Source organism: Phyllobates terribilis, unplaced genomic scaffold (assembly GCF_046119375.1).
Source record: "Phyllobates terribilis strain yellow unplaced genomic scaffold, ASM4611937v1 Scaffold_12__6_contigs__length_324123572, whole genome shotgun sequence".
NCBI lineage: Eukaryota > Metazoa > Chordata > Amphibia > Anura > Dendrobatidae > Phyllobates > Phyllobates terribilis.
In genome coordinates this window covers 259,696,150-259,717,639 of record NW_027362772.1, presented here as the reverse complement: position 1 = coordinate 259,717,639, position 21,490 = coordinate 259,696,150, and the positions used below count along the sequence as shown (strand labels likewise).

The following is a 21,490-nucleotide window of genomic DNA, read 5'->3' as shown; positions in this document are numbered from 1 at the left end:
ATTCCGGTCGGGATGGCCCTGCTCCAGCTGGGGCTCAACATCCTGCTGGCTAACAAATATGTCTCTGCTGAAGTGGGGGTCATGGATGAAGACCCACCCAGTCCCCAAGTCAAATTTGATGACCAGTCCCTCTTCACGGGGACTAGGACAGGCAGATTCGGACTTGGGCTTTTGCGGCCTTGTTCAGGGCCTCCAACCGCTCGCAGCGCGTCCGCCGGGTGCGCTGTTCCTTTTCTAGTTGTAGGAGCTCCCGTCTGCAGAACTCCTTTCTTACCAGTGCTTGGGCTTGGGTCTCCTGCGGGAACCCCATCGGGTCCCCCCCCTGGTTGTCCCACCTAAACTCCTATGTGCAAAGGCTGTAGCTCTAACCACTGAGCTACAGCACTCACTGGTAAACACAGGAGGATTTAGTTAACTTGACTCTACAATGCAGGCAATGCATTGTAGAGTCAAGAAGCGCAAACAGTACAGAGGCAGAGTATACATCTCCATATAAATACATTGTGTATAGCAATGTATTTTTATGGTGCCTGTATACTGAGCTGAAGAAAATGAATTTTTTGATCCTATAAATAAAAGTAGTAAATTTGTGAACAATTACAAGAACACATTTTTTTTCTGTGAGTCCCTGGGTCTTGAGCCCACAACCTTAAAACATTACTGACACAGCAGACACATAACCTTCTTAGCCACCAGCTCTAGTGAAAGCATTGCTCGAATTCTGTCTACTTGACCTGTACTGCAGGCTGTGACTATAGGCTTATTGTACTGATCTAAATACACTGCTGGGTACTATACAACCCCTGGCAAAAATTATGGAATCACCGGGCTCTGAGGATGTTCATTCAGTTGTTTAATGTTGTTGAAAAAAATCAGATCACAGACATGGCACAAATCTAAAGTCATTTCAAATGGCAACTTTAGGGCTTTAAGAAACACTAAAAGAAATCAAGATTAAAAATGTGGTACTCAGTAAGGGTAATTTTTTTTCAGACCAAGCAGAGGGAAAAAAAATATGGAATCACTCAATTCTGAGGAAAAAATTATGGAATCATGAAAAACAAACACACAAAAGAACACTCCAATACATCACTAGTATTTTGTTGCACCACCTCTGGCTTTAATAACAGCTTGCAGTCTCTGAGGCATGGACGTAATGAGTGACAAACAGTACTCTTCATCAATCTGGCTCCAACTTTCTCTGATTGCTGTTGCCAGATCAGCTTTGCAGGTTGGAGCCTTGTCATGGACCATTTTCTTCAACTTCCACCAAAGATTTTCAATTGGATTGAGATCCGGACTATTTGCAGGCCATGACATTGACCTTATGTGTCTTCTTTCAAGGAATGTTTTCACAGTTTTTGCTCTATGGCAGGATGCATTATCATCTTGAAAAATGATGTCCTTTCAATTGATAGGATAAGAAAACTGTCCAAAATATCAATGTAAACTTGGGCATTTATTGAAGATGTAATGACAGCCATCTCCCCAGTGCCTTTACCTGACATGCAGCCCCATATCATCAATGACTGTGGAAATTTGCATGTTCTCTTCATGCAGTCATCTTTATAAATCTCATTTTAACGGCACCAAACAAAAGTTCCAGCATCATCACCTTGCCCAATGCAGATTCGCGATTCATCACTGAATATGACTTTCATCCAGTCATCCACAGTCCACGATTGCTTTTCCTTAGCCCATTGTAACCTTGTTTTTTTCTGTTTAGGTGTTAATGATGGCTTATGCTTAGCTTTTCTGTATGTAAATCCCATTTCCTTTAGGCGGTTTCTTACAGTTCGGTCACAGACATTGACTCCAGATTCCTCCCATTCGTTCCTCAATTGTTTTGTTGTGCATTTCCTGTTTTGGAGACATATTGCTTTAAGTTTCATGATTCATGTCAGTCCACTTGGCACAACAGCTCTCCAAGGTGTGATCACTCCTTTTTAGATGCAGACTAACGAGCAGATCTAATTTGATGTAGGTGTTAGTTTTGGAAATGAAAATTTACAGGGTGATTCCATATTTTTTTCCTCAGAATTGAGTGATTCCATAATTTTTTCCCTCTGCTTGGTCTGAAAAAAATTACCCTTACAGAGTACCACATTTCTAATCTTGATTTCTTTTAGTGTTTCTTAAAGCCATAAAGTTGCCATTTGAAATGACTTTAGTTTTGTGCCATGTCTGTGATCTGCTTTTTTTCAACAACATGAAACAACTGAATGAACATCCTCCGAGCCCGGTGATTCCATAATTTTTGCCAGGGGTTGTAGATGTAATTTTATTTTACAGGGAGAATAAGAGATTTTTTCAGCCTATAAAATTGCTAAAAAATAATAAAGAGAAACATTTCATAATTAAAAAAATATTGTCATTTGCGTTTTGTAAAAAATAATGAACATCACAAATCAGCAGATAACACGGACATATTTGGTGTCCCTGTAATCGTAACGAAACACAGAAAACAGCGATTGGATTATTTACGGGAATCGGTAAATGGCGTAAAAAAAACCGATGTGATTGATATTTTTTCTTTATTAAACCCATAAAAAATGTAATAAAACTGTAATGCTGAGGCCGTGTTCACACATAGCGTTAATGCTGCGTTTTTTGCTGCTTTTTTCTGCAGATGTTCGTACCAGACAGCGCAGTAACAATCTTCTCTGATTATTGGTGTTTGCTGCGATTCTTTTATGCGTTTTCCCGCTCATTTGATGCGATTTTGGTGTAGATATGAAGCAGAGTTTTTAACTCTTTTTAATAGTACAGAAAAGCTTTGATTCTGCACTTAAAAATGCAGCGGCGTTTTTTTTCTCCATGCATTTTTTTTCAGAAGAAGCCTATAGAGAAAATGCACCAAAACCGCAGAGCAGTGAAGAGCGAGCGTGGATTGTTAACCCTTTCGGTGCGCACACTCGGGTGCTCACTGAGTATTTTCGGCATCTATGTTTGAGCCACCGCTGCTGCATGTGTCACAGCTGTTAGACAGCAGTGACACGTGCAGGGATTGCCTGTTTGTTAGACAGCTGTGACACGTGCAGGGATTGCCTGTTTGTTAGACAGCGGTGACACGTGCAGGGATTGCCTGTTTGTTAGACAGCTGTGCCACGTGCAGGGATTGCCTGTTTGTTAGACAGCTGTGACACGTGCAGGGATTGTCTGTTTATTAGACAGCTGTGACACGTGCAGGGATTGCCTGTTTGTTAGACAGCTGTGGAACGTGCAGGGATTGCCTGTTTGTTAGACAGCTGTGCCACGTGCACGGATTGCTTGTTTGTTAGACAGCTGTGACACGTGCAGGGATTGCCTGTTTATTAGACAGCTGTGACACGTGCAGGGATTGCCTGTTTGTTAGACAGCTGTGACAAGTGCAGGGATTGCCTGTTTGTTAGACAGTTGTGCCACGTGCAGGGATTGCCTGTTTGTTAGACAGCTGTGACACGTGCAGGGATTGCCTGTTTTTTAGACAGCTGTGACACGTGCAGGGATTGCCTGTTTGTTAGACAGCTGTGACAAGTGCAGGGATTGCCTGTTTGTTAGACAGTTGTGCCACGTGCAGGGATTGCCTGTTTGTTAGACAGCTGTGACACGTGCAGGGATTACCTGTTTTTTAGACAGCTGTGACACGTGCAGGGATTGCCTGTTTGTTAGACAGCTGTGCCACATGCAGGGATTGCCTGTTTGTTAGAGAGCTGTGACACGTGCAGGGATTGCCTGTTTGTTAGACAGCTGTGACACGCGCAGGGATTGCCTGTTTGTTAGACAGCTGTGACACGTGCAGGGATTGCCTGTTTGTTAGACAGCTGTGCCATGTGCAGGGATTGCCTGTTTGCTAGACAGCTGTGACACGTGCAGGGATTGCCTGTTTGTTAGACAGCTGTGACACGTGCAGGGATTGCCTGTTTGTTAGACAGCTGTGATATGTGCAGGGATTGCCTGTTTGTTAGACAGCTGTGACACGTGCAGGGATTGCCTGTTTGTTAGACAGCTGTGACAAGTGCAGGTATTGCCTGTTTGTTAGACAGCTGTGACACGTGCAGGGATTGTCTGTTTGTTAGACAGCTGTGACAAGTGCAGGGATTGCCTGTTTGTTAGACACCTGTGACACGTGCAGGGATTGCCTGTTTGTTAGACAGCTGTGCCACGTGCAGGGATTGCCTGTTTGTTAGAGAGCTGTGACACGTGCAGGGATTGCCTGTTTGTTAGACAGCTGTGACACGCGCAGGGATTGCCTGTTTGTTAGACAGCTGTGACACGTGCAGGGATTGCCTGTTTGTTAGACAGCTGTGCCATGTGCAGGGATTGCCTGTTTGCTAGACAGCTGTGACACGTGCAGGGATTGCCTGTTTGTTAGACAGCTGTGACACGTGCAGGGATTGCCTGTTTGTTAGACAGCTGTGATATGTGCAGGGATTGCCTGTTTGTTAGACAGCTGTGACACGTGCAGGGATTGCCTGTTTGTTAGACAGCTGTGACAAGTGCAGGGATTGCCTGTTTGTTAGACAGCTGTGACACGTGCAGGGATTGTCTGTTTGTTAGCCAGCTGTGACAAGTGCAGGGATTGCCTGTTTGTTAGACAGCTGTGACACGTGCAGGGATTGCCTGTTTGTTAGACAGCTGTGACACGTGCAGGGATTGCCTGTTTGTTAGACAGCTGTGACACATGCAGGATGCAATGACACATGCAGCCACAGAGGCTCAAACATACATGCCGAGCGTGCTTGCCGAAAGTGTTAACAACACACGCTCGCTCATCACTACCGCAGAGTTCAGCAGCCTCTATGTGGAGCCTAAAAAAACGCAGATACTTCATTAAGTGCAAAATCAAAGCTTTTTTGTACTATAAAAAGCACCTTAAAGACGCGTCTTCACATCTGCACCAGAAACGCATCAAATAAAGGGGAGAAGATTGTTATACTGGAGTTTGGTGCGGACATCTGCTGAAAACAAAGAACACAGTATTTCAGCAGCGTGTGAACACGGCCTTACAGACACAAAAACGCCAGATGTTGTATAGTGAAGCTACATAAAGATGAGAAAGTTCTGGCGGCTCCGACTGTGAATTAAGGAACAAGAAATAATCTACAGGTCCCAACAAGAGATGCGCAGGACGCACAGGTGACTACCAGCGCCCCTCTGACAACTCCTCCTGCCAGGGGAGAAAGATAATGGTAAATGGGCGTGGACTGGGGCGTGGCCAAAATTTGCGCATAATTTGTCCCTCTTTCTGTTCTTCAAAAGTTGGGAGGTATGCCCTAATGACTTTCCTTCCAACTACATAACGGACCTGTAATCCCAATATAACCGCCTAGACCCATCTGCCTCCATTTAGACTCATGATCTGCTCTACCAGCACCGATAATAGCCTCCACCTTTGTGAGTGTTAAAAACCCTGCCGTATAGCCTGAATAACGCGCATGCGCATTACTCTCTTTCTGCTCCAGCGAACGTGACAGGTGCAGGACACTCATTGGACAACCGCTTCCGACTAAGCCCCGCCCCTTAGTAACAAGCCTCCTGCCGTTGCGATTGGTTGCTATGTAAACATTGCAGAGCAAGATGGCGGCGCCCGGGAGAGTTACAAGAATTTCTCAGCGCTACGTGGGTGACGTGAAAAAACAGCTTCGGCACGGTAATGCGTGGGTCAGTGCGGCTGCTGGTGTGGGGATCCCTTTACATTAGGTTATAGTGACATGTCCTGCCAGATAATGGCTGTATATGTGTGATCTCTGCAGGAGACTCATTATCAGCATCACAAGATAAGAAGTAAATATGGGAAATGGTGTGAATACAAAGCATCGACATAAAAGCAATTTTATAGTTTTTTGCTTATTAAAATGTTCAGATATTAACACTTTTCATTTGTTTACAGCACGTATCCGTGGAGACCGACCACCTCTGCTAGACAGCAGGACAGGAACAGCATTTACAAGCTCATTTCTAGTATTGTTTTGAAGCTGGAGCGTGCCGTTACCTCCTAATCCCGGCTGGCCTCAGCGCAGCGCTTACAGGTTGGACCGCAGCGGTGGTCGGTCTCCTAGGCAACAGAAAAAAAGTGTTATTATGTGATATTTTAATGAGCAGTAAATTGCAGATGTGTTTCCTTTTGCACGCAAGATCCGACAATATCCATCTAAGGCTTTAATAAAATAACAGTTTTGTAGCATATTTCCTCAGAGATTTGCGCTGTGCGTTCCTCTGTTATTCCTCCTGGAAATGTATTAATAAGGGCTCACGCAGATGTCGGTCCAAGCACGGACCACAGTGCACGGACTGGCCGGGGAAGTTTCCTGACCCGAGCGTCACAGCTGCATATAATTCTATGTGGCTCAGATCAGGAGACCCTCGGCCGGTCTGTGCTGGGACCGTGTTAAAAGGACGTCCGTATGAGCCCTAACCTGACGACTAGACATTACACTTGTTATTAGGGTGTATCTGACACTGCACTGATTGGACAATGGAAGAGTGTGGGGAAAATGGGGGAGCTTTATCTGGAAATACTCACTCACTGACCACTCATGGATAGGTGCATGTGTTTAAGGGGATTTCCACTACTTTTAGGGAGGAGTCAGACGGCTGTATGTATCAGAACACAGTGCATGGACTGGTCGGCAGCTCTCCACGCAGCTTCATGTATTTCTATGTAGCTGTCATGCTTAGGTCGGGAGAGCCACCGGCCAGTCCGTGCACTGCTTTCCGATCCCCGCAGCCGTCTTACTTCATCCTTATATTGATGATCTGGGGATTCAACACCTGGGACCCCCAGATATCAGCTCCATCAGTGGTTGGATGTAAACAGCGTACGGAGCGGAGCAGAACAGCGCCATACACTATGTAGTGGTACCTGCCAGGTACTGCAGATCAGCTCCCATTCACTCCACACAAGATTGCCAACCGTTTCGTCTGGCTTTGCACTAGTACGTCTGGGCGCCTGTGCTTCATGTGATCAGATCATGTTAGTGATATTGTTCATCTTAGGGATCTATAGAGAGCGTTAAAGGAGTTGTCCCAAGTTCCTAGCCTATTGGTTACTAGTAGGGATGAGCGGACCCGTGGAAGTTAGGATTCTGGTACACGGCCCGAACTTTATTCCAAAGTTTGGATCGGGTACCAGAACTTTACCCGAACTTGTACAGAACCCAAACCCCATTGAAAACAATAGAGACCTGAACTTTTGAGCTGGAAAATTCTCTCTCTGCAATGGACTTCTGGAAAAGTCTGTGTTCGTCGTTTAGCACTGAACACTAACAGTCTGGTACGAACCCCGAACTTTTACAATCGGGTTTGCTCATCTCTAGTTACTAAAGGTCTGACGGCTGGGATCCCAGTGATCCCACGAAGGGGGGTCTTTTTGTCTGGACAAAGTGGAGGTTGAGCTCGCACCTCCACTCCATTCATTCTCTATGGGAGATAGCCAAGTATGGTGATCACCTATCTCAACCTCTGAATCATTCAGACGGGGTCCTTCATATTTTCACCTAGGATCAGTGGTGGTCCCAGCAGCCAGCGATCAATAAGTGATTCACTTTTCTATTGGTGAGGGGGAGTATCAATTAGTGATTTGGTATAACCCCAGGTAAGACTTTTCTATTAATCTGACACAGCAGTAGAAATTTATGAGCCTTGTTAAAGGGTCTGAGCACCATATAGAGATTGTACATTCACAATGAAGGCATCAAAACTATGAATTAACACATGTGGAATTATATACTTAACAAAAAAGTGTGAAACAACTGAAATATGTCTTATATTCTAGGTTCTTCAAAGTAGCCACCTTTTGCTTTGATGACTGCTTTGCACACTCTTGGCATTCTCTTGATGAGATTAAAAATAATAATAATAATAATAATTTTTATTTATATAGCACCAACATATTCCGCAGCACTTTACAATTAAGCGGGGACATGTACAGATAATAAATTCAATACAAGGTGAGACAGTTTAAACAGTTACATCAGGAGTGAGGTCCCTGCTCGCAAGCTTACAATGTACAAGGAAAAGGGGGGACACAATAGGTGAAAAGTGCTTGTTATTTCAGGTCTGGCAATTATAATAAGTCGAGATTATCATATAAAACTGTATGATCCGGTCATCAGCCTGTATGTTCAAGTGCAATACTCAATTACCGAGTGCAGTTATCGTGTGCATGGAGGGTGTAGAGACAGATGAACAGTAGGGAGCAGATTCTGAATAGTATTTAGGAGGGAACAGGGGAAAGTTAGTTTACTGGGTATTTGAGGTGGTAGGCTTGTTTAAAGAGATGGGTTTTTAAAGCGCGCTTGAAGACATCGGGGCTAGGCATCAATCGGATCGTCTGGGGTAGAGCATTCCAGAGAACTGGCGCAGCACGAGAGAAGTCTTGGAGACGGAGGTGCGAGGTTCGGATTATAGGGGATGTTAGTCTTAGGTCATTTGTGAAATGGAGGGCACGTGTAGGGCGATAGACAGAGATGAGAGAGGAGATATAAGGTGGTGCAGAACTGTGGAGAGCTTTGTGGGTGAGAGCAATGAGTTTATATTGGACCCTGTAGCGAATGGGTAACCAGTGTAATGACTGACACAAGGTGGAGGCATCGGTGAAGCGGCTGGACAGAAATACGACCCTGGCTGCCACATTCAGGATGGATTGGAGAGGGGAAATTTTGGTAAGAGGGAGACTGATCAGAAGAGAGTTGCAGTAGTCCAGACGAGAGTGAATAAGAGCGACAGTAAGAGTTTTAGCAGTTTCAAAAGTGAGAAAAGATTGGATTCTGGAGATGTTTTTAAGATGCAGGTGACAAGAGTGAGTGAGCGATCGGATATAGGAAGTAAAGGAAAGGTTAGTGTCGAATATGGCCCCAAGGCAGCGGGCGTGCTGCTTGGGAGTTATGGTTGAACCCTCCAAGGTAATTTCAATGTTAGGTAGAGTTAGGTTAGTAGAGGGGAGAAACACAAGAAGTTCTGTTTTGTAGAGATTCAGTTTAAGATAGAGGGAGGACATGATGTTAGAGACAGCAGACAAACAATCCTTGGTATTTTGTATTAGGGTAGGGGTGATGTCAGGGGAAGAAGTGTATAATTGGGTGTCGTCAGCATAGAGATGATACTGGAACCCAAATCTGCTGATTGTTTGTCCAATAGGGGCAGTGTATAGAGAGAAGAGGAGGGGGCCTAGGACTGATCCTTGTGGAACCCCGATAGTAAGGGGACGAGCAGAGGAAGAGGAGACGGCAAAAGATACAGTGAAGGAGCGGTCAGAGAGGTAGGAGGAGAACTAGGAGAGAACGGTTTCCTTGAGGCCTATAGAGCGGAGCATAGTGAGGAGGAGCTGGTGATCCACAGTGTCAAATGCTGCAGAGAGATCCAGGAGAATCAGCAGGGAGCGGTGACCTTTGGATTTGGCTGTTAGTAGATCATTAGAGACTTTAGTAAGGGCCGTTTCAGCGGAGTGTAAGGAGCGGAAACCAGATTGTAGAGGGTCGAGGAGAGAGTTATCTGAGAGATAGCGGATTAGACGGGAGTGGACCAAGCGTTCCAGGAGTTTAGAGTTGAAAGGAAGGTTAGAGACAGGTCTGTAGTTAGCAGTGCAGTTCTGGTCCAGGGATGGCTTTTTAAGTAAAGGGGTTATGATGGCATGTTTAAATGAGGAGGGAAAGATCCCTTTAGAAAGAGAGAGGTTAAATATTTTAGTCAAGTGAGTGGTGACCACCAGTGAGAGAGACTGCAGGAGATGTGAAGGAATGGGGGGGTCACTGTTGCAGGTTGTAGGCCGAGAAGAAGTGAGGAGCTGGGTAACTTCTTCTTCTGTAACAGGCTCAAAGATGGCAAGTGAGCTTGAAGTGCGGCAGGGAAGGGAATCCAGGCACTGATAAGATTGGGCTGAGATGTCCTGATGGATGTGGTTGATTTTTTCAAAGAAATAAGTGGCCAGAACCTCCCCGCTGAGGTTGGTGGTGGGGGCCTGTGCTTTAGGTTTCAGGAGGGAAGTTCAAGGTTTCCAAAAGTCATTTTGGATTGTTGGACATTGAAGTGATGAGGGTGGTGAAGTAGGATTGTTTGGCCAGATGAAGGGCAGAGTTATAGGTTTTGAGCATGAATTTATAGTGGATGAAATCCTCTGCTAAAAGAGATTTTCTCCACTGCCGCTCAGCGCACCTTGAGCAACGTTGAAGAAAACGTGTTTGCATCGTGTGCCAGGGCTGCCGTTGTCTGTGTCGGGTCTTTCTGCGTATAGAGGGAGCTGCTTCATCTAGGGCACTCTTCAGTGTATTATTGTAGTGTGACAATGCTAAGTCTGGACAGGAGAAGGAGGAGATGGGGGCTAAAGCTGTGTGGAGATTGTCCATAAGCTGCTGGGTATTAATGGTACGTGTATTCCTATAAGTGTGGTAAGTGGGGGTGTCCCGGGTGAGGAGACAATTCTTGACAGAGAAGGAAAGAAGGTTGTGGTCCGAGAGTGGGAGAGGGGAGTTGGTAAAGTCATCCAGTGAGCAGAGACGGGAGAAAACCAGGTCCAGAGTATTCCCGTCTTCATGGGTAGGAGAATTAGTAAACTGTGAGAGACGGAATGAAGAGGTTAGAGAAAGTAGATGAGAGGCAGATTGGGAGAGGGGATCATCGATGGGGATGTTAAAGTCACCCATGATGAGGGTGGGGATGTCACAGGATAGAAAGTGAGGAAGCCAGGTGACAAAGTGATCCAAGAACTGGTAGGAGGAGCCTGGAGGGCGATACACAACCGCCACTCGCAGGGAGAAGGGTTTAAAGAGTCTGATGGTGTGGACTTCAAAGGAAGGAAACATAAGTGAGGGAACCGGGGGGATGACCTGGAAAGCACATTGTGAGGAAAGGAGCAGACCAACACCTCCACCCTGTCTGTTGCCCGGTCTGGCGGTATGTGAGAATTTCAACCCACCAAATGAGAGAGCAGCAGCAGCGGTGGTGTCTGGCTGCTGAATCCAGGTTTCTGTGATAGCCAGAAGGTTAAGGGAATTAGAGAGGAAAAAATCGTGGATGTAAGTTAGTTTGTTACACACAGACCGTGCGTTCCAGAGAGCACAATGGAAATCGATAGGAGAGGGCATGCACTGAACGTTAATAAGCAGGGTTTCTATATGCAGCTGGAGGAGAGTAATGTATGCTAGTGGAGGAGGGCCCAGGGTTGGGGGAGATGTCGCCTGCGACTAGTAAAAGGAGAAAGAAGAGAAAGAGCAGGTGGTGCAATGATTTGTATGAACGTTTTGAGTGCTATATGTAGGTAGAGGATGGTTTGCAGTGGGTGAGGAAAGTCAGTAGAGCCTCAGAGTTATACATGGGAGAGGGGAGAAGGGAGGGGTTGATATAGAGAGAGTGCACAGAATGTGAGCTCAAAGAACACTGGATTTTGGCCGTTGAAGCTGAAAGGAGGACATCGGTGAACCAGGGGAGGAGTCCTGAGGAGATAATTTGCATATTCTCACTGCATTTTGGGATAAGTGAAGAGCCTCCTGACGGCGCGCGAATTTTGGAGCGTTTGTCACTGTTTTCATAACATATCAACAATAAGAACATGGAAGAGTCCAGGAGCCATTTGGTGAGCTTCATATCCTGCTACATGTTCACAGACTTGCCAGTGGAAAAGCCAAACTTCACATGCCACAAATGCAAGCTTGTGTCCCTGTTGGAGGAAAAGTTGCGAAATCTAGAAGAGAGGTTAACTACCTTGAAAATCATTAAGGAAGGTGAAGAGTTCTTAGACAGAGCAGAATTATCTCTTCATGATACAGAAAGAGAAGAAATTCAAACTGCACCTGACGAAACAAAGGAATGGAAGCATGTGACCCACAGAAGCAGGAGGATCGAGAGGCAGTCAGCACCCATACTGCTCAGGAACCAGTACCAGGCTCTGACGCAGGAGAACCATGAAGAAATACAGCAAGATAAGACTTTGCCCTCAATGAAGAACATTCTAAGCCCTCAGAATCCTCCTGGATGGAGAAAGAAAAATGTTGTGAAGAAAAAACGGAGAGTGGTGGTCATGGGGGATTCCCTGTTGAAAGGAACAGAGGCCGCTATCTGCAGACCAGACATAACCTCAAGAGAAATGTGCTGTCTTCCAGGAGCAAAAATTAAAGATGTGTCTGACTTGATATCAAGACTCTTCAGACCTACAGATCACTACTAGTGTTGAGCATTCCGATACTGAAATATCGGGTATCGACCGATATTCGCGGTATCGGAGTTCCGATACTTTTAGAATATCGAATACTGGAATCGGAAGTTCCCATAATGCCTGAGCTCTGCAGTGTCTCTGAAGGATGACAAGCTGGATGGCAGCGCTCAGCTTAGTGTACTTGTCATTTAGTGTTAAAGGATTTATTTAAAAAATAATAGTGTTTTCATGCACCGTCTCTTTAAAAAAGCCGGACGGCAATTCAGCATCGGTACCCGTCAATTTAGAATAGAAAGAATAGAGCATCACACATAGATTAGATAGATAGAAACATGTCAGTCAGATATATAAGAAGTACAGTGATAGTGTTGATTACTGTACTTGTCATTTAGTGTTAAAATAAAGGATTTATTAAAAAATAATTGGCGTGGGGTTCCCCGTAATTTTAGTCTCTAGCGGAGGTTAAGCAGACGGCTGGGGCAGATGTTTAAAGCCTGGGAAGGGGGTAATACCCACGGAGCTTCCCAGGCTTCTAATATCAGCCCCCAGCTGAATACCTAGCCTTTACTAGCTATTAAAATGGGGGACCCCAAAAGAATGATGTGGGGTCCCCCCTATTTTAATAGCTAGCAAAGGCTAGGCAGACAGCTGGGGGCTGATATTAATAGCCCAGGAAGGGTGCCCCCTCCCAGGCTAGAAACAGGAGCCGCAGCCGCCCCAGAAATGGCGCATCCATAGGATGCGCCAATTCTGGCACTTATCCTCGCTCTTCCCACTGCCCTGTAGCGGTGGCAGTGGGGTAATAGGGTTGGGGTTGATGTCAGCTTATAATGCCAGCTGACATCAAGCCCAGGTTAGTAATGGATCGGCGTCTATAAGACACCCCCATTGCTAACCCCATAGTCAAAGTTAAAAAAAACCCACAAACACCCAGAATAAAGTCCTTTAATTGAAATAAACACACAATTCTTTATTGTTCTAAATTAAACCATACTTACCATCACGCCCATTCCAGCTGAAGCCAACGATTTCCTGCAATAAAAGTAAAATAATAAAGCAACCTCATCCTTACCTTTCCATGGTTCCCACGACGGCTCCAGCTCTGCTACATTCACATGACAGGCTGGATCGCAGCCAAAAGCTGCCATCCAGCTTGCCATGCCGCAGACACCCTTCCCAGGCTTCAAACATCTGCCCCAGCCGTCTGCTTAACCTCCGCTAGAGACTAAAATTACGGGGAACACCACGCCAATTTTTTTTTTTAATAAATCCTTTATTTTAACATTAAATGACAAGTACAGTAATCAACACTAACACTGTACTTCTTATATATGTGACTGACATGTTTCTATGTATCTAATCTATGTGTGATGCTCTATTCTTTCTGTTATAAATTGTCGGGTACCGATGCTGAATTGCCGGCCGGCTTTTTTAAAGAGACGGTGCATGAAAACACTATTATTTTTTTAAATAAATCCTTTAACACTAAATGACAAGTACAGTAAGCAACACTGTCACTGTACTTCTTATATATGTGACTGACATGTTTCTATCTATCTAATTTATGTGTGATGCTTTATTCTTTCTGTTCTAAATTGTCGGGTACCGGTGTATGCCGCTGCTGAATTGCCGGCTTTTCATGTAATACATTCTACATTATTCTTAGTTGTTTTCCTTCATGTAGAATTAACCTACAAGGAAAGAAAGGGTTTATTTTCATTCCGATATTTGTGTCCTATTGACTTGCATTGGTTTCCGGTATCGGAATCGGCGATATCCGATACTTTTTGGGTATCGGTCCGATCCAATCCGATCCGATATTTCCCGATATCGGAAGGTATCGCTCAACACTAATCACTACCCATTCCTGCTAATACATGTGGGGACAAATGACACCGCAAGAAAGGACCTGGAAACCATCTGCAGTGACTTTGAAGACTTAGGCAAGAAAGTGAAAGAATTGGGAGCGCAGGTGGTCTTCTCATCCATCCTCCCAGTGGATGGCCATAGAACAATGAGGTGGAATAAGATTCTACAGGTGAACAACTGGCTACGTCGATGGTGCCGTCAACAAGGATTTGGATTTCTGGATCACGGAATGAATTATCTATATGATGGACTACTTGCTAGAGATGGGGTGCACCTTACGAAGACTGGAAAACATGTATTTGGAAGTCGCCTTGCTACACTCATCAGGAGAGCTTTAAACTAGAACAATGTGGGAAGGGAAGCAAAAGGCCAGAAAAAGATATACAGCTGACAAATACTATTGAGATCTCTGCTACTGGAAGTGGAAAGGAAGAACAAAGACAAAAAAATTTAAATAATAAAAATATGGGAGGAAGAGAAACCAATCACAAACTACAATGTTTTTATACAAATGCACAAAGCATGGGCAACAAACAAGGAGAATTGGAACTACTAACGCAGGAAAAGGAATTATCATTGGAATCACTGAAACTTGGTGGGACGATACACATGATTGGAATAAAAGGCTAAAAGGATACAACTTATTTACAAGAAACAGACTTGATAAACGAGGAAGAGGTGTTGCATTGTATGTTAGAAAAGCGTATATCTGCACAGAGATTGAAGCAGAGACTGGGAGTTCTGTGGAAACTGTTTGGGTAAGAATACAAGGAGAGAACAACAGAAAGGACACCATTGTAGGCATTTACTACAGGCCACCTGGGCAAGCTGAAGATATGGATGAACTCTTTATGTATCAAATGACCAAGTTCTCCAAAAAATATGACGTAGTGGTGATGGGAGATTTCAACTATCCAGACATTTGTTGGGAATCTCTCTCAAGTAAAACTAACAGGTCAAGCAAATTCTTATCCTCTCTTGCTGACAACTTTATCTTCCAAAAGGTAGGGGAGAAAACAAGGGGATCTGCTACTTTGGATCTAATCCTTATAAACAGGGAGGAAATGGTTGAGGAGGTATAAGTGGCTGGGACCCTAGGAGGCAGCGATCATGCTATTATAGAATTTTGGATAACTAGAGGAGGAAGACATGTGAAGACTCAAACTTCAAGGTTAGATTTCAGAAAGGTAGATTTTAAGCGACTCAGAAAGAGAATAGGAGGGATCCAATGGCTGGATGTCCTTAAGGACAAAAATGTCCAGGAAGGATGGGACATTTTTAAAAATGAGATTCTCAAAGCGCAATTGTTAACAATCCCGAAAAGTAGGAAGAATGGGAAGCATTTAAGGAAACCAGGATGGATGAACACAGAACTTAAACACATGCTAAAAAGAAAGAAAGAAATGTTTATCAAATGGAAAGAGGGAGGCATATCTAAAGAAGATTATAATGCAGTCTGCAGATCCTGTAGGGCACGTATCAGGTTAGCTAAAGCTGACAATGAATTAAGGCTTGCAATAGATGTCAAAAGCAATAAAAAAGGATTTTGGGGGTATGTCAAAAGTAAAAGAAAAGTCAAAGATGCTATAGGATTTTTACAGGATGAAAATAGTGAAATGGTAAGAAAGGATGTTGAGAAGGCCGAACTTTTTAATTCCTATTTTGCATCTGTTTTCTCTCAGAAAGAAAATGTAACATCAACTGATCTTCACTGTCCTATTAAAGGAATAGAAGAATCCAAGTTATCTGTAAACCGAGAGATTGTGAGGGAATATTTAGCTAACATAAATGAGTTCAAGTCTCCAGGTCCAGATGAATTACACCCCAGAGTACTGAAGGATAGCGTAGAAGAAATTTTAGAAACCACTCTCCATAATCTTTGAAAATTCTTGGAGAACAGGAGAAGTCCCAGAAGACTGGAGAAGAGCAAATGTTGTTCCTATCTTCAAAAAGGGGAAGAAGGTGGACCCAGGGAACTATAGGCCGGTGAGTCTGACTTCTATACCAGGAAAGATCTTTGAACAAATTATTAAACAACATGTATGTAAGTACATGGATAAGAATGAAGTGATTAACCAGAGTCAGCATGGGTTTGTAACTAACAAGTCATGTCAGACTAACGTAATTTCCTTCTATGACAGAATCACTGACTGGGTGGATCAGGGAAATGCTGTAGATATAGTATATCTTGACTTTAGCAAAGCATTTGACAAAGTATCTCACACTATCCTTATTGAAAAAATGACCAAGTATGGAATGGACAAGGCAACTGTTAGGTGGATTCATAACTGGCTTAGTAATCGGACTCAAAGAGTGGTCGTAAATGGCTTCACATCCAGTTGGATGAATGTCTCAAGTGGGGTACCACAGGGCTCTGTCCTGGGACCTGTATTGTTCAACATCTTTATCAATGATTTAGATGATGGAATTGAGGGTAAACTGATTAAATTTGCTGATGACACAAAGCTAGGAGGGATAACTAACACTAGAGAAGAGAGAGAAAGGCTTCAAAAAGACCTAAATAAACTGGAGCAGTGGGCAGTAACTAACAGAATGGTTTTTAACAGGGAAAAATGCAAAGTACTACATCTGGGCAATAAAAATGAAAAAAGCATATACAAAATGGGAGGAATAGAGCTAAGCAACAGTACATGTGAAAAAGACTTAGGTATACTAATAGATCATAGACTGAACATGAGTCAACAGTGTGATGCAGCAGCAAAAAAGGCAAACACAATTCTGGGATGCATTAACAGAAGCATACAGTCTAGATCACATGAACTCATTATCGGACTTTACTCCTCTTTGGACCTCATCTGGAATACTGCGTCCAGTTTTGGGCACCACATTTTCAAAAAGACATCGACAAACTGGAGCAAGTTCAGAGAAGAGCGACCAGAATGGTGACCGGTCTGCAAACCATGTCCTATGAGGAACGGTTACAGGATTTGGGAATGTTTAGCTTGCAAAAAAGAAGACTGAGAGGAGACTTACTAGCTGTCTACAAATATCTCAAGAAACAAAGTAGCACTCTGTAATGCTGAGTATGTAAATATGAAGTATGAATAGCATTACTGCTGGAGAAAATAGAAATAAATGAGAAATTTTAGTGCATGTAAATATGAAGTATGAAATATGAATAGCATTACTGCTGTAGAATATAGAAATAAATGAGAAATCTTAGCGCATAAATTGGCCAATTCATGTGTACCTGACAGCCGCGATAAGGCGTTTCTCAATGTCAGGACCTAACAATGTGAATACCTCTCTAAGGGACATCCGTCTGCTTATGTGTGGGAAAGTAAGATCCTGATGCAATTAAAACCACCTGTGGCATGGGGGTGGAGTGCTCAGTCAAAGCTTAAATCTAGTAACAAAGAAAATGACGGCACTTCCACTACAAGAAATAGGTGTGAACAGGTGCTTACTAAAAGGAGCTACCTCCATGTACAATGAACAAACAAAGTAGCACTCTGTAACGCTGAGTATGTAAATATGAAGTATGAATAGCATTACTGCTGTAGAAAATAGAAATAAATGAGAAATTTTAGGGCATGTAAATATGAAGTATGAAATATGAATAGCATTACTGCTGTAGAATATAGAAATAAATGAGAAATCTTAGCGCATAAATTGGCCAATTCATGTGTACCTGACAGCCGCGATAAGGCGTTTCTCATTGTCAGGACCTAACAATGTGAATACCTCTCTAAGGGACATCCGTCTGCTTATGTGTGGGAAAGTAAGATCCTGATGCAATTAAAACCACCTGGGGCATGGGGGTGGAGTGCTCAGTCAAAGCTTAAATCTAGTAACAAAGAAAATGACAGCACTTCCACTACAAGAAATAGGTGTGAACAGGTGCTTACTAAGAGGAGCTACCTCCATGTACAATGAACAAACAAAGTAGCACTCTGTAATGCTGAGTATGTAAATATGAAGTATGAATAGCATTACTGCTGTAGAAAATAGAAATAAATGAGAAATTTTAGCGCATGTTCTACTGCTATTTTCTACAGCAGTAATGCTATTCATACTTCATATTGACATACTCAGCGTTACAGAGTGCTACTTTGTTTGTTCATTGTACATGGAGGTAGCTCCTCTTAGTAAGCACCTGTTCACACCTATTTCTTGTAGTGGAAGTGCCGTCATTTTCTTTGTTACAAATATCTCAAGGGCTGCCACATTGAGGAAGGATCATCTTTATTCTCATTTGCACAAGGAAAGACTAGAAGCAATGGGATGAAACTGAATGGGAGGAGACACAGATTAGATATTAGAAAAAACTTTTTGACAGTTAGGGTGATCAATGAGTGGAACATGCTGCCACGAGAGGTGGTGAGTTCCCCTTCAATGGACGTCTTCAAACAGAGGCTGGACAGACATCTGTCTGAGATGATTTAGTGAATCCTGCTTTGAGCAGGGGGTTGGACCAGATGACCCAGGAGGTCCCCTCTAACTCTGCCATTCTATGATTCTATGATAAAACAGTGAAGCAGAAAGCTTTGAACACTAAAATAGAAACAGGAAAAAAAAAAACACGGATGGAGGAATTAAATACCATGGAAAAATCTTGCTACAGAATATGACTCTGTTCACACTTATCATCAGACAGCACACAAAAACGGATGGAGGAAATAAATACCTGTGTGAAGAAGAGAGGAGAGTGGATTATCAGCTTCGTGCTATTGTATAACTGCACTTTTAACTATTGCAGCTTCAAGAGGTAGTCACCGGAAATGGTCTTCCAACAATCTTGAAGGAGTTCCCAGAGATGCTTAGCACTTGTTGGCCCTTTTGCCTTCACTCTGCGGTCCAGGTCACCCCAAACCATCTCGATTGGGTTCAGGTCTGGTGACTGTGGAGGCCAGGTCACCTGGCGTAGCACCCCATCACACTCCTTCTTGGTCAAATAGCCCTTACACAGCCTGGAGGTGTGTTTGGGGTCATTGTCCTGTTGAAAAAATAAATAATGGTCCAACTAAACGCAAACCGGATGGAATAGCATGCCGCTGCAAGATGCTGTGGTAGCCATGCTGGTTCAGTATGCCTTCAATTTTGAATACATCCCCAACAGTGTCACCAGCAAAGAACCCCCACACCATCACACCTCCTCCTCCATGCTCCATGTAAGGGCTATTTGACCAAGGTGAAGAGTGATGGGGTGCTACACCACATGACCTGGCCTCCACAGTCACCAGACCTGAACCCAATCGAGATGGTTTGGGGTTAGCTGGACCGCAGAGTGAAGGCAAAAGGGCCAACAAGTGCTAAGCATCTCTGGGAACTCCTTCAAGATTGTTGGAAGACCATTTTCGTTGACTACCTCTTGAAGCTCATCAAGAGAATGCCAAGAGTGTGCAAAGCAGTCATCAAAGCAAAAGGTGGCTACTTTGAAGAACCTAGAATATAAGACATATTTTCAGTTGTTTCACACTTTTTTGTTAAGTATATAATTCCACATGTGTTAATTCATAGTTTTGATGCCTTCAGTGTGAATGTACAATCTTCATAGTCATGAAAATACAGAAAAATCTTTAAATGAGAAGGTGTGTCCAAACTTTTGGTCTGTACTATATATATATATATATATATATATATATATATATATATATATATATATATATATATAATGTATCACCTTATGAGATTAGCTTGCGTTTTGTCTGTCCTTCCACATAAAACCTGTAGAAAAGCAAGGTCTTGCTGCTTCCTTTCCTCACAATGATCTGCTCTGTGTGCACATAACAGTTCAGGAACTGTCCCAAATCTGATTCATTGTGTCTTGGCAATACACTTTTTTTGAATTTGCAGTTCTCCTTTACCTGTATTCTGCCAGTACTATAGGTTCTGGAACTGCCTTTCCTCTCGTTACGAGCATGCATTACTACTGCCATTCTCCATTGATTTGATTGGTGTGAACTGAAAGCCACTGAAATCTTGCCTTCAAACTTTTTTTTTTACTCCCTAAAATGCCAGTATGCAAAATAATCAATCATTTATCATGAGCCGTATGCATTGAACTTCATTTGACTTTATGAAAAAAAAAAAACTAGTATTTTTGTACGGCTGCTAATGGCTCTAATGGTCTTAGCTGGGTCACAGCCATTACAGGGAAATCTGTTGCTACGATTTTACGCATACACAATAGCAGGTATGAAATCAATGGAGACATGATCATGCTAACGGTCCCTAAGGACGCAATTAGATTCCAACAACAACCATTTGCATTTAGATGACTTAGATGTGCCCTGCATCTGACTTCTGTGGAGGAGAAGAAACAATCTGAGCAATGGTTCAGGAAAATCTGACTTAGGTTGCTCTAAGGCTCAGCTCAGACAGGTGCTTATATTATAGACCGTCCAAATCCGTAAATTACGAACATGACTGGCTCCGTGCACTTATCCATATACCTGGCGAGTACAGGAGGTGCCTGCTGTTATGTGCACTAGTCTGCTCGTGAGTGCTGTGATACCACATAGACTTGGTGTCTGTGTGGGAAGTTCCATGTGTGCACTATCCCATAGAGGTAACCCCCTACACAGCTCTCCAAACAGTATATTGGCCCCCCACAGCCCTACAAACTATGTAATGGCCCCCCACACAGCCATCCAAACAGAATAATATCCCCCATACAGCCCTACAAATTATATAGTGGCCCCCACACATCTCTCCAAACAGTATAATGGCCCCCACACAGCTCTCCAAACAGTATAATGACCCCCACACAGCTCTCCAAACAGTATAATGGCCCCCACAGCCCTACAAACTATATAATGGCCCCCCTACACAGCCATCCAAACAGAATAATAGCCCCTACACAGTCCTACAAACTATATAATGGCCCCCCTACACAGCCATCCAAACAGAATAATAGCCCCTACACAGCCCTACAGACTATATAATGGCCCCCCACACATCTCTCCAAACAGTATAATGGCCCCCACACAGCTCTCCAAACAGTATAATGGCCCCCACACAGCTCTCCAAACAGTATAATGGCCCCCACACAGCTCTCCAAACAGTATAATGGCCCCCACAGCCCTACAAACTATATAATGGCCCCCCTACACAGCCATCCAAACAGAATAATAGCCCCTACACAGCCCTACAAACTATATAATGGCCCCCCTACACAGCCATTCAAACAGAATAATAGCCCCTACACAGCCCTACAGACTATATAATGGCCCCCCACACAGCCCTCCAAACAGTATAATAGCCCCCACACAGCCCTGCAAACTATGTAATGCCCCCCCCTCCAGCCCTCCAAACAGTATAATAGCCCCCAAACAGTCCTTCAGACAGTATAATAGCCTCACACAGCCCTCCAAACAGTATAATAGCCCCCACACAGTCCTGCAAACTATGTAATGCCCCCCTCCAGCCCTCCAAACAGTATAATAGCCCCCCAAACAGTCTTTCAGACAGTATAATAGCCTCACACAGCCCTCAAAACAGTATAATGGCCCCCAGCACAGCCCTCCA

General features: G+C 43.7%; 1 protein-coding gene across 3 annotated transcripts in view; it reads left to right on the top strand.

Moving 5' to 3' along the window:
* Nucleotides 1–5,504: 5,504 nt before the first annotated feature.
* The window catches only part of MORN1 (MORN repeat containing 1), a 478,186-nt gene continuing 462,200 nt past the window's right edge, over nt 5,505–21,490 (top strand). For 2 of the 3 annotated variants that reach the window (XM_073656898.1, XM_073656900.1), the window contains exon 1: nt 5,505–5,632. In XM_073656898.1, coding sequence (XP_073512999.1) covers nt 5,560–5,632 — 73 coding nt within the window. In that variant the 5' untranslated portion in view covers nt 5,505–5,559. The remainder of the gene's footprint in view (nt 5,633–21,490) is intronic. The other variant, XM_073656899.1, reaches the window with a different exon arrangement.